A 13,363-nucleotide genomic window follows, 5' to 3' on the forward strand; every position below is an offset into this window, starting at 1 on the left:
TTGAGGGTGGCTCTTCCACAAAATACCAACTTCTGCGCATGGGCTATGAAGTTTCAATTGCACTGCACGTGCGTGCCCGCACGTGGTATTTTGTGGAAGAGCCACACTCAAGGGGCCAAAGAGCCACATGTGGCTCGCGAGCCGCAGTTTGCCGACCATGGACCTAAGCAAATCCTCCAGCATGGACCTGGGTTGCCACTTTCTATAAGGAGACAGATGTTCAGCCTTGCAAGGAGGAAGTTCAAGGAATTTAAAGGGAGGAGTGAGAAGAAAAAATATTAATGTTGGGAGAAATAAAAGAATGTGCAAGCTTTAGAGGTCCCTGGAAAATAATGTGGGCAAGGGGTGGAGCTGGAATGAGATTCTATCACATCCAGTTGTCAAGAGTTCAGGCAAGCCCTAGCCAGTTTGGCTCAGAGGTTAGAGCGTCAGCCCGTGGACTGAAGGGTTTCAGGTTTGATTCTGGTCAAGGGCACATACGTTGGTTGCAGGCGTGATCCCCGGCCCCAGTTGGGGTGTGTGCAGGAGGCAACCAATGGATGTTTTTCTCTCACATCGATGTTTCTCTCTCTGTCTCTCCCCGTCCCTTTCACTCTCTCTGAAAATCATCAACAACAAAAAAAAGAGTTCAGGCAACAGAGGGAGGCCCCAAGGTGGCAAGTCAGAACAGCCCACCATGTCTACCACCAGGACAGGCAACAGCAAAGGCCAAATCACTTCAAGGTGAGACGCAAGACACACAGGGGAGGCGCCGGACCCACCAGCTCCAATAACTAAAGCTGTGCCATCAGCCCCTCCTAGTACCCAGAGCAAGGCCAGAGCCCTCAGCTTTAGCTTCTCGGGATGGTGTTTTTAGAACCCAGCTCTAGCAGAACCATTTAACAAACTGAAACACAGACTCTACAGTCACACATGGCAGCTCGTGTTCCCTGCCTTGTACCTCTAGTCTCTGCTAAAAAAATGAATGTTCTTTTAAATAAATTTACGTTCAAACTCACACCCTCTGTGTCTTGAAGTTTCTGACCTGTAAATCGGGGTCAATTCCAGCACTGAGGAGGAAGCGAGATAATACATATTCCGGGGCTTGGCACCTTTCCTCAAACATAGTAAATGCTCACTAAACAGAGGCCACACACATTCTCATCACTAAACGTTGTTTTTCGTTGGTGGTGTTTTGGAAGATCTGTGAATAAATTCAGTCGCAAATCAGTAAAAATGTCATTCACCTGTCCACTGGTTCAAGAAACGTGGTCTCACGCAGCTGCAGTTCTTTAGGTGTGCAGGGAAGCACACTCAGGAATAGGAAAGGCGCATTTGTCTCTGCAGAGCTCCAATCTGGGCAGGGTGAGAAGACACCCAAGGTCTTCTGTGGCTCCCGTCCTGGGAGCAGGCAAACACCCTATGGAGGAGGAGAAGCCTGTGGCCCCGGAAGATAAAACTACCAGGTCATGCCAAGTAGGGCTTGTCACATGACTTTGGGAGGGTATGATTCCCCCCGCCCCCCCGCCGCCCCCAAGGATCCGCAAATCTCCATAGTCAGAAAGTCTTCCACATACTCAAGACTTAAATCACAGCATGAGGGTCCTTGAACATTTTCTTTGCTTCCTCACATAACTGCTTCCTACTAATCAGAGATTGAAAATGATGCCCAATGGACGTAAATCAAAAGGAGAGAAGACCAAGTTCTATTTGCAGGTCATTAGGAGATAAAATTTGAGGAGAAAAATGGAACCTCCGGGCAGAAGTCTGGGGATGATGATCTGGGCCCAACCAGTAGTTCTTGTCCTAAGATCCCTACGATGGACTTTGGTCAATGCCAGTGAATCTGCTCTTGTGAGGAATTCCATTTCTAACCCCTCCCCCATTCCTTGCCCCTCCCCATCCCCCCACCCCAAATTATCTGAGAGGAGAAGATGCAAGCCTGTAGGAAGCTGGAGCCAGCCTCCACCTGGTCTTGTGCCTGGCACCACAGCCAGCATCATAGCTATTCACACAAGCTAGCCAGCCAGGCCAGGTGTCTCCTGGCACATGCCAAAGACCCGACTAGGATCCCTGGGAAGCATTCCTGCACAGCCATTCGACATGCCCCAGGAGAGTCCCTCTGAGCCTGGTCCTTCCCTTCTGAGCTCTCCCACTGCTGTGCCTGCAGCAGGTGAGGCGGTGGACACCCCCGAGTCCCTCTCCACACGGGACACTGGTCTGGGCATGCCGAGACACCAGACACACCTCATGCCTGCAAGGAGCTCACAGCTGAGTGGGTAGGACAAGTTACTACACAGGGTGACAAGGACTGTGAGAGAAACAGCCTGAGTTTGGGGACCGAGAACCACAGTGGAGGGGAAAGAGGCTTGAAGGACAAAGAAGGTGGCCCTCCGCCCATTGTTGGGATTCAAGACCCTATTAATTTTGAACGTTTGTGGATGCATCTTTCAGAGACAAAAAAAAAAAAGGTGGCTCTTGGTTTAAATCTGAATATTCATGAGGGCATATACCTTCTTACCAAAACATCATCACCAACAGCCTCACTGTCATGACCAGCCTGGTGATGATCTGCTCCTCCCCCATGGTAAGTGCAGAAGTTCAAGGGCACAGGTGTGGTGGGTAAGAAAACTGACTCCCTTGTACTGGCTGGCGCCCCCAGGCCCTGCAGAAAGGTCAGGGGGGGGGGGGGCCTACATATGTTCCAGCAGAAGCAAATGGGCCAGGAAGGATGATGAAAGAAGTTTAAGGCTGAGTGTGGAATACAGGCAGCCTGAGAGGGAGGGCAGAGAGAGACTTCTCCAGAGGGATATGGTGCAAAAAGGGTCCGTTCTCTCCTTTACCAGTCAGGATGCCTTATCCGGGCTGGTGAGAGACCTTGCTGATGGGGTCTGGCTCCTGGGTCCCAGACCTCAGCAGGTGTGTAACTTTTAGCCAAACTGCTGACTTTCCCAGCCTTAATCACACCCCAAACCAATGGTCCAATGGAATAACAATGTCTTTCTTGTAAGGGCTGCCAGCCACAAGTGTGAATCCCTTGGAGGGTGGTCACAAACCCCAAGCCTTACCCCGACCATGCACTACAAGGAAGGAGCGTAGCCTCACATGCAGCAATCGTAACTGGAAAGGCACGGTGCCTGCCACGTGTCACACACAGTTGTTAGGTTCTCTCACTTTCTCCTAACGGCCTATAAAACATTTTCTCCAATTTACAGATGAGGAAATTAAGGGCGAGTCATTCTTCTCATCATCCCACACCAGCCGGGGAGGCTCTGTTCTGGGCACTGAGGCCTGGCACTGAACATGGCACGTGCAGGACTACTCTTGTGCAGCATATATTCTGGGGGGAAAGATAATAAACAGAAATAACCCCTGGTGCTGGTAAATGCAATAAAGAAAATACAACAGGATGATTTGCTAGACTGACACGGAGGGACGGAATTAGAGGAAAGCTGACTCCAAGTACGGGGGAACAGCCAGTGCAAAGGCCCTGAGACACGAATGCGCTTGACTTATTCAAGGAAGGGAAAAGGGGTCAGTGTGGGACGGGGTGGGAGGCAAGGTAGGAGAGCAGAATCAAATTCCTCTGGGAAAAATAAAAGGCCAGCCCTCACTCCTTAAGAAAGGTGAGGCTGCCCAAACCGGTTTGGCTCAGTGGAAAGAGCGTTGGCCTGTGGACTGAAGGGTCCCCGGTTCGAGTCCAGTCGAGGGCAGGTACCTTGGTTGCGGGCACATCCCCAGTGGGGAGTGTGCAGGAGGCAGCTGATCGATGTTTCTCTCTCATCAATGTTTCTAACTCTCTATCCCTCTCCCTTCCTCTCTGTAAAAAAATCAATAATATATATATATATTTTTAAAAAAAGGTGAGGCTAGTGTGGATACTGGGTTCCCCCTAGTCTTTGCTTTTCTCTCTATTAAGCCAGTTTTTCTCGAGAAGCATGTTCTTTGAACAGGGAGAAGAAATAAAGGAGAAAAACAGTCAATATACTGGGGAGGTAAGACATTATAAACAGAGGAACCCAGGATTCACCCCGTAGAACCAGCTTCAAATCACTGGGGGCCCGGACCATTAACCCCAAGTTAGTTTTCTATTTCTAACCTGTAAAACCTGAACAAGCCCTCAAGATAGTGAACTAATCTGGCACTATGGCATGGGTGAGGCACAGTACATGAGACCTGCCCGCCTTGCTCCTCTGAGTGGCTGGAAGAGAGAAAAAAAACACACTCACTTACATATAAAAGACAGGATTCTCAGGTAACTGAGCTGGTTGAGTTTTTATACTGGTCTTAGAAATCCTTCCTGCTGGAAAGGGGCAAATGAGGTCAAAGCCATTCCTCCCACTCTATGAGCAACCACCTGAGCCCATGATAAGCAAGGACGCCCAATTTCCAGGGCAGCCCTCGCTAATCCGTTCAGCCACCACCTCTACAGAAGGACCATTACTGCCTGGTCTACCACCCCACCACCCCTGCTTTTTAATTGAACCACCAAGACCGGATCTCTTCTCCAGATGCCCAGAATACGCTACACTTTGACCGTTCTACCCCAGGGAAAAGCCCAAGGGAAGCAAAGGAAAGTTACAGCCTGGACGAGCAACACAAGACGGAGACGGACTTAGTAGGTCCAGAAAATAAGAAAAAATAAATTGGCTGAAAGACAGCTACTCCCAAATGAGGAAACATCCCTGAAGAGCTGGTGACTTTGTAAGCAGAATCCCATGGACACCAGGTGCAAATGCACTGGGTGTGGGGCCTGTCTGTGTAGGGAACCAGGGACCCCGCTGAGAAGATCTCTCCCTCCCTATACTGGGGGTTGAATAGTGTCCCCCAAATTCATGTCTACCTGGAACCTCAGATGTGACCTTATTTGGAAACGGGGTCTTTTTTAAATGCACAGTAATGAGTTAAATTAAGACAAAGTCATGCTGGATTAAAATAGGCCCTATCTCAATGACTGGTGTCCTTCTAAGAAGAGAAAACAGACATACAGAGAGAATGCCAGGTGGCAACAGCGTCAGACACTGCAGTGAGAGGTCTGCAAAGGAACGCGGAGGACTGGAATGGCCTGGCCATTGGACTTCTAGCTTCCAGAACTGGGAGAGAGCATATTCATGTTATTTTAAGTCCTCTGGCCTGGGCTACTTTGTCATGCAGCCCTAGGAAACCATCTGCTCTATTTCACACCTGTTCCCCATTCCACGGGTCCCAGTCTCATCCCAGATCCCAGGGGTGGCAGGCAAGACACACCGGCCATACCTCCAGCTTACCTGGACTTTCCACCTCCTCAGAGCACTTCTGCCTTTGAGGTGAGGGGAGTACAGGGATCACGTTTCACCTGCCCCCACCTGCCCCCAGAGGCAAACTGCAGGGGAGTGTTTGTTTTCTCCTCACATCCTCCAAGATTTACGGCCACTCATTGAGATCAGGATGTCTTAAAGCTTATGCGGTCCTTCTTTATAACTGAATCACTGCTTTTACGTAACTTTCTATTTTTTAGTACATGCCTTTAACTTTTTTATTGTTGACAGTATTATACCCTTTGCCCTCCTCCACCCAGCAGCCCCTGCAAGAGCTGCTACATCGCGACAGTACACGGGAAATCAGCATCATTTATCCTATGCAAGACCTGCTAGATACACGTTTTTAAATTGCACATTAAAATATTTTTAAGGCCATTCATTCATTCACCTTTTAAAATAATCTCGGGTGGCACTACTATGGGAAACACCCCCGTATGGAGTACAGTGACTGCTCGGGTTTTAGCTGGCTGGGAGCTCTGGGCGCCGAATCAGAAAATCCAACGCAGCCTCTCCAACCCAGACTCGAGGGGAGAAGGCTCAGGGCGGGAGCAAAGACAGGCACCCGGAGTTCCTAGGTCGCCCGCGGGATAACCTAAGTAGACGGAGTCCGGAGCGAAGGGGACTTTAAAGCCCCAGCCAGAGAGCGACGAGGGCGGGGAGGGACTGACCTTCTCGCGCAGGGTGCAGTGGACGTCCGAGGCGACGCGCCCTTCCCACCACGGCTCATCCATCACTGCGTCTTGTCTTCAGCGCCGCGATCCGAGGCTACTGGGCTCTCAGGGCGCGCCCTGCGTGGACACGGGCACCTCAGACGCCGCAGCCACCCTCCCCGCTGCGTCCTACCCCGGGCATCCCTCTCCTCGCTGCCCCCGGCCGGGAGCCCCCTCCTGCCCACCTCAGCGGAGCTGGCGGTCGCCTCCAGTCCCGGGAAGGTTGCGGTGTCCCTTCCCTCTGTTCGTGGGACCTGGGGGAGACCTGAAGCTGTGCAACAACTTGCAGAATTTTTATCTTCCCTTTTGCAAAAGTTGCACAGCAAGTTGCCCACTCCGCTCGCTCAGCCGAGGCTGGGGCTCCGGCAGCGGCCACCAGCTCGCTGCTCCCAACTCCTCCCCCGCCGCCCAGCCTTTGTCCTGCTCCCACATCCTGCCCTCGAGCCGGGGCGAAAAACTCACGCATCCCTCTCCGGGCGTGGGGTGCTGCGGGCACCGAGCCCCTCCCAGGGCCGAGGCGGGGGGGGGGGGTCCCCCGGTTGCCCGCACGCGGCTGAGCTCTCGCGCCCCGCGCTCCACGCTCCCGACGGCCACCTCCGCAGCCCGGCTCGCCCCGCCGCCGCGCCCCTGCGTGCGCTCGGGTCCCGCCGCGGCTCGCAGCCTCCGGCCGCCGGGGGCCTCCCTCCCTCGCTGGGGGAATTGGGGGCCGGACCGCGCGCATGCGCTGCCAGCCCCCGCGCCCCGCGGGGCGGGGGGCTGGGAATGGGAGTCTTTCTTTCGCCAGCGCCGGCTCCGCTTCCTGCCCGCCCTCCTCCCCCGCCGGGTGGAAAGCTCGCCCTCACCTTGGCGGAGACTCCCGGGGGCCTCCTGGGCACCCCGCGGGGCTGCGTGAGGAGCGCGGGGAGCGCAGCGCCACCTGCGCGCACCACGCGTGAAACGCGCGGGTAGAAAGCCCCGGAAAGTTCTGGCTCCCGCGTGCGCTGCTCCAGCAGACCGTGCGTCGGTTCCACCTGTTCTTTTCTTTTTTTCCTCTTTCTTTCTTTTTCTTTTTTCCCTCTTTCTTCCTTTTTCTTTTTTCCCTCTTTCTTCCTTTTTCTTTTTTCTTTTCTTTTCTCTTCTTTTCTCTAATTATCTTTTCTTTCCTTTTCTTTTCTTTCCCTCCCTCCTTCCCTCCTTCCTTCCTTTCTTTACTTCCTTCCTTCTTTTCCTTTTTTTGTCTTTCTTTTTTCCTTCCTCCCTTCCTCTCTCTTTCCCTCTTTCTCTATCCTCTCTTTTCTGTTTGCTTCCCTTCCTCCTTCCTTCCTTTCCTTCTTGACTATTTTTTGGGGGAGGGGAGACCTGTCCTGCGATGGGGAGGTAGATTTCCAAACGGGCAGTTGGGAAAGCCCGAGAAAGGCAACTCTTGGTAATTCACGAGTCCCTAATTCTAAGAGTCTCAGTAAATCAACTAGTATTTATTGTGCTACTGCAGAGTGCACATCCACCCGGTACACTGCAGGAAAACCCGGCCTTCGGGAGGGCCCGGTGGGTGGAAAGCATCGTCTTTGTAACTTAGTTGATTGTTTTAGAAAAAGCGCTCCTTTGAATCCGGGCCTCTGATGGCACAGCCTTGGCGTCCTCTGGCTGATAGTTTTTTGTGATACTCTTGGAGAGTCACAGACCTGTTTCAAATCCACCTACCAGCTGGGCGATTCCTGCCAAGTTCCTCACTGTCCTCTCAGCCTGGGAACTCTCCTGTGTAAAATGCTGGAGATAGCTATCACCAAATAGGACAGTTCGTGTAAAGGGATCATCGCCATTCAGCGTAGAACCAACACTCAGTAAGTAGCTGCTACTGAAGAGCCTTTAGCTTCTGACTGGTTTCCTGCAAGCAGATACCCAGCTGGAAAAAAATTTAAAGTCACCTTTGGTATGCTTCAATGGGAGCTTAAACGGCAGTTTTAATGTAAACAGAAAAATTAGGAACTCTCATAAAAGTGTAAAATACCTAGGAATAAACCTCCTATAAAGTGCAGACTCTTCATGAAGAAATTATAGAAGTTGAAACCTAAGAAAGGCTTGAAGAAATAGAAGGCAAAACTACCAACTTCATCCAAATTAACTCTTTCAATAAAATTCTAATGATAGTGGGTGGATGGGAAAGGGATGACATAACTTCCTAACACTCAAATGGAAGAATATCTGTGAGAAAAGCGAAGATGTTTTTAAAATGGGGGGATAGATCTATATTACTAAATCCTAAAACATATTGCAAAGCTATCATTGAAACAGTGTGGTGTTGGTACAAGAATAGATGAATGAACATCAGTGGAATAATTGAAAGCTTAGAAACATATACAACTAACTTTAAAATTACTCATATGATAAATGTGGCATTTCACTTTGTGGGAAAAGGGAAAATTCTTCAATAAGTTCGGCTGGGGAAATTAATTGGGGAAGGGGAAACACACAATCAAGAATTTATTTACACCATTACCAAAATCAATCAATATATGATGCTGTCCAATGACAAAACTAAAACAATTTAGTAATGACTTTAATGTCCTTTCTGCAAGGGAAAACAATCCATGGTTTGTGGGGAGAACCGTGCCTCACAAGCAATGGAGCACTGGGCCCATGGGATTTGGGGCAAGGGCCAATCTTACTGAATGTTAAAAGAGGCAACACATGACTGCCTAGGAAATTGGGATTTCGTTATAAGGCTAGGAGATCCTATTTTCTAGAGTAAGGTAAGATAGCTAAAGCTGAGTTGGGCGGTTGTGATTGGCGTATGTTAGGTTTCATTGAAAGAGTTTCCCTGTAAGTTCAGGTTGACTTAGGTTTAAATTTCTGATGTGGCCGAAACTGGTTTGGCTCAGTGGATAGAGCGTCGGCCTGGGGACTGAAAGGTCCCAGGTTCGATTCCGGTCAAGGGCATGTACCTGGGTTGCGGGCATATCTCTAGTGGGAGATGTGCAGGGGGCAGCTGGTCGATGTTTCTCTCTCATCGATGTTTCTAACTCTCTATCTCTCTCCCTTCCTCTCTGTAAAAAATCAATAAAATATATTTTTAAAAAAAAATTTCTGATGTGGGTGGGGCCTCCACTTTGTGGATCCCAATACAGTGGTCCCCCTTTATCCATGGTTTCAGTTACCCACAATCCAAAAATATTATATGGAAAATTCCAGAAATAAACAATTTATAAGTTTTAAATTGCTCACTGTTCTGAGTAATGTGATGGAATTTCACGCCATCCCACTCCATCCCGCCCAGATGTGAATCATCCCTTTGTCCAGTGTAGCCACCCTGTATGTACAGTACAATAAGATACTTTGAGAGACAGACTACATTCACATAACTTTTATTATAGTATATTATTATAATTATTCTATTTTATTATTAGTTACTGTTAATCTTTTATTGTGCCTAATTTATAAGTTAAACTTTATCATAAAAAAACAACACCATAATCCATATAGGATTCAGTAGTATTTGCAGTTTCAGGCATCCACTGGGGTTTTGGAATGTATCCCCTGTGGATAAGGGGGGATTACTGTATATGAATTACCCTTACCAAATCCAAAAAACTAAACAACAATAAAAATCACAAGACAATTAAAAGAAAATAGGCGAATTATTTCAGAGGAGAAGGCCCAGATATTAAGGCATAGGAAGAAACCATAGGCAGGATGAATATACATATTTGAATAAATATGCAAGACAGATATATCAAATACCATCAAAAAGGCAAATGACAAATTGGAGAACGTTTTTAACAAATGTGGCAGAGGTTGATCTTCCTATATAAATCTTATAAATCAAAACATAAAACACTAACACCCCAAATGCAGAAACGGATGAACCCACACACCATGGAAGAATGAATATTTTTTAAATGCTCATACTCACTAGCAAAGACATTAAAAGTATTTTTAGAAAGAGTGGGGTGCAGCTTTGGCAAATATTTCTATAAACATAATGTGCAGGGTTGACAAATATACAGTGTTGTTGGGAATATAAATTAATACCATCTTTCTGAAAGACAATGTAACTCAAAAAGTTAAAAAAATGTATCATTTACTCCAACTATTCTGCATCTGGAAGTTTAAAAAAATAAGATGAGGGATACAAAATCAACACTGAAAAATCCATGGCATTTTTATATACCAATAATGAATTCTCAGAAAGAGAAACTAAACAAACAATCCCATTTACATTGCAACAACAAAAAAATTAAGATACTTAGGAATAAACTTAACCAAGGAGGCAAAAGAACTGTACTCAGAAAACTACAGGACGTTGAAAAAAGAGATAGAAGAAGATATAAACAAGTGGAAGAATATACTGTGTTCATGGCTTGGCAGAATCAACATCATTAAAGTGTCCATACTACCCTAGGCAATCTACAGATTCAATGCAAACCCCTATTAAAATACCAACGGCGTATGTCACGGAGCTAGAACAAATACTCCAAAAATTTATATAGAATCAAAAAAGACCCTGAATAGCTTCAGCAATCTTGAGAAAGAAAAACAAAGTTGGAGGAATCACAATACCAGATTTCAAGTTATACTACAAAGCCACTGTAATCAAAACAGCCTGGTACTGGCACAAAAACAGGCATATAGATCAATGAAACAGAACAGAGAACCCAGAAATCTACCCAAGCCATTATGCTCAATTAATATTTGATGAAGGAGGCAAGAGCATACAATGGAATCAAGAGAGTCTCTTCAATAAATGGTGTTGGGGAAATTGGATGGATACATGCAAAAATATGAAACTAGACCACCAACTTACACCATACACAAGAATAAACTCAAAACGGATAAGAGACTTCAATGTAAGTCGTGAAACCATAAAAATCCTAGAAGAAACGATAGGCAGCAAAAATCTCAGATATCTCTCATAGCAATGTTTACAGATATGTATCCTAAGGCAAAGAAAAGTAAGGAGAAAATAAACAAATGGGACTACATCAAAATAAAAAGCTTCTGCACAGCAAAAGAAACCACCAACAAAATGAAAAGAGAACCCACTGTATGTGAGGACATATTTGGAATGATATATTTGATAAAGGGTTAATATCCAAAATATGTAAGGAACTCATACAACTTAACAAAAGGAAGACAAACAATCCAATTAAAAAAATGGGCAAAGGACCTAAATAGATACTTCTCCAAAGAAAACATACAGATGTCCAAGAGACATATGAAAAATGCTTAAAGTCACTGATCAGGGAGATCAAATTAAAACAACAATGAGGTATCACCTCACACCTGTCAGACTGGCTGCATTCAACAAATCAACAAATGACAAGTGCTGGCAAGGATGTGGAGAAAAGGGAACCCTTGTACACTGCTGGTGGGAATGCAGACTGGTGCAACCATTACGTAAAAACAGTTTGGAGTTTCCTCAAAAAATTAAATATGGAACTGCCATTTGACCCAGTGACCCCACTTCTAGGAATATATCCTAAGAAACCCAAAACACCAGTCAGAAAGAATGTATGCACCCCTCTGTTCATAGAAGCACAATTTACAACAGCTAATATCTAGAAACAGCCCAAGTGCCCATCAGTAGATGGGTGGATAAAAAAAGCTGTGATACATTTAAACCATGGAATACTATCAGAAGTGAAAAAGAAGAATCTCTTACCTTTTGAGACAGCATGGAGAGAATCATGATAAGTGAAATACATCAGTCAGAGAAAGACAAGTATCACATGATCTCACTCATATGTGGAATCTAAGTAACAAAATAAACTGATGAACAGAGTGGATCCAGAGACATGGAAGCATGGAACAGAGTGCGGAATCTCAGAGGGAAGGTGGGGGAGAATGGGTGGGTGGGAGGTAATCAACCAAAGACACATAGGACATAACCCAAGGACATAGACAATAGGGTGCTAAAGGCCTGGGGGGGGGGGGAGCAGGAGAGCTGGAGGGGGTCAATGGGGGGAAAAGGAGTACACATGTAATACTTTCAACAATAAAGAATTGTACAAAAAATAAGACGAATATAAAGATCTATTTACAGGGGTCTCATCACAATGCTTTTTTATTATAATGAGCTATTAGAATAGGGACTGGTTAAATAATGACTTAACCCTTTAAAAAACACACTTTTTTTTTTTTTTAAAGAGAATGAATAATGATTTGAGAAACTGTTCACAATATATTAAGTGAAAAAGGTTAGAGTCTGATCCCAATTATACTACATTCACACACACACACACACACACACACACACACACACACACAAGAAACTGGAGAATGGCCATAAAAATATTAACTGTGTAATCAGAGTGGTAGTATTATGGGACACTTTTTTTTATTATAGGATATTTTATTTTACTTTTTATTCTAGAATATATGCATTGTCTAATTTTTCTGCAAGAAACATGTATTACTTTCATAATCAGACAAGAACGAATGCTGTTTTAAAATTATCACATGATAGACTTAACTAGTGTGGCGTTCACTGAGTCACATAACTCGCGGTGCTGTTTTATTTTTCATAGCTGTATTATTTCTTTCTTGCACTGAATGAAGAAAGTCCTTTATTATTCACTAGTTTGGAGTCCTCTCAGAAGTTCTGGTAGGTGAGAGAGGGAGGGGGAAACTTTGTTTTATTTTTCCCCAGGAACTGTTTTGAAAAGATTCTACTAAACATTGTCCATCGTCTCCAGTCCTCTGTGTATCATTTTTAGGAGTCTCATTTTCCCAGGATCTCTGAAGGATAAAAATACATTGTGCAGGGGGGTGGGGAGGAGGACAAAGAAGGTAAAGGGGTCAAATACAATGCAACTGAAGGAGGATGAATAATGATTTGGGAAATTAGACTTTGGGTGGTGAGCACACAATAGAGTGTACAGATATTGCATTATCAAGTTGTGCACCTGAAGTTTATAGAGTGTTATTAACAATGTTGCCCCAGTAATTTTAATTGCTCTGATGTTTTTGGTGGTGAGTCACTATCCACAGGTGGAATGGGGGCAGTGCCCTTAGCAGGAGAGGCTTCCTCTGGTGGACAGCCGGGGACAGTGTGGCTGAAGTTACTTCTCCCACCCACTCAATCCCCAGCTAGCCTGAGAAGTATCCGTATGTTCATTCCTTCATTCAAAAACAAACCTTTATCAAGTGCTTACTATGAGCCATTACCAACCCATCTTTTAAGCTCACAGCTTGGGCACCAAACATTTAGATCAAGACCACCCTACCTAACTACAACTTTCCCAGGTATCCAACGACATTTCCAACCTTCTTCAAAGGACAAGTCAAACTAATATTATCAACTGCTCACTTCAATTTTCCTTATTCTTTTGTTTTTCTCATAGAATACAAGCTCTCATATTACAGATATATACGGCTAAATGGACATGCTTTGGCATG

General features: G+C 45.9%; 1 protein-coding gene across 1 annotated transcript in view; it reads right to left on the bottom strand.

The window, feature by feature from the left end:
- Positions 1 to 6,710, bottom strand: part of CCNJL (cyclin J like) — a gene marked incomplete at both ends in the record, with an annotated part of 42,648 nt that extends 35,938 nt beyond the window's left edge. The window contains 4 exon segments of the mRNA XM_081093229.1: positions 5,948 to 6,025; positions 6,028 to 6,067; positions 6,452 to 6,650; positions 6,653 to 6,710. Coding sequence (XP_080949355.1) covers positions 5,948 to 6,025; positions 6,028 to 6,067; positions 6,452 to 6,650; positions 6,653 to 6,710 — 375 coding nt within the window.
- Between the last annotated feature and the right edge of the window lie 6,653 nt (positions 6,711 to 13,363).

The sequence above is a fragment of the Myotis nattereri genome (genome assembly GCF_964212035.1).
Source record: "Myotis nattereri genome assembly, chromosome: 5".
Lineage (NCBI taxonomy): Eukaryota > Metazoa > Chordata > Mammalia > Chiroptera > Vespertilionidae > Myotis > Myotis nattereri.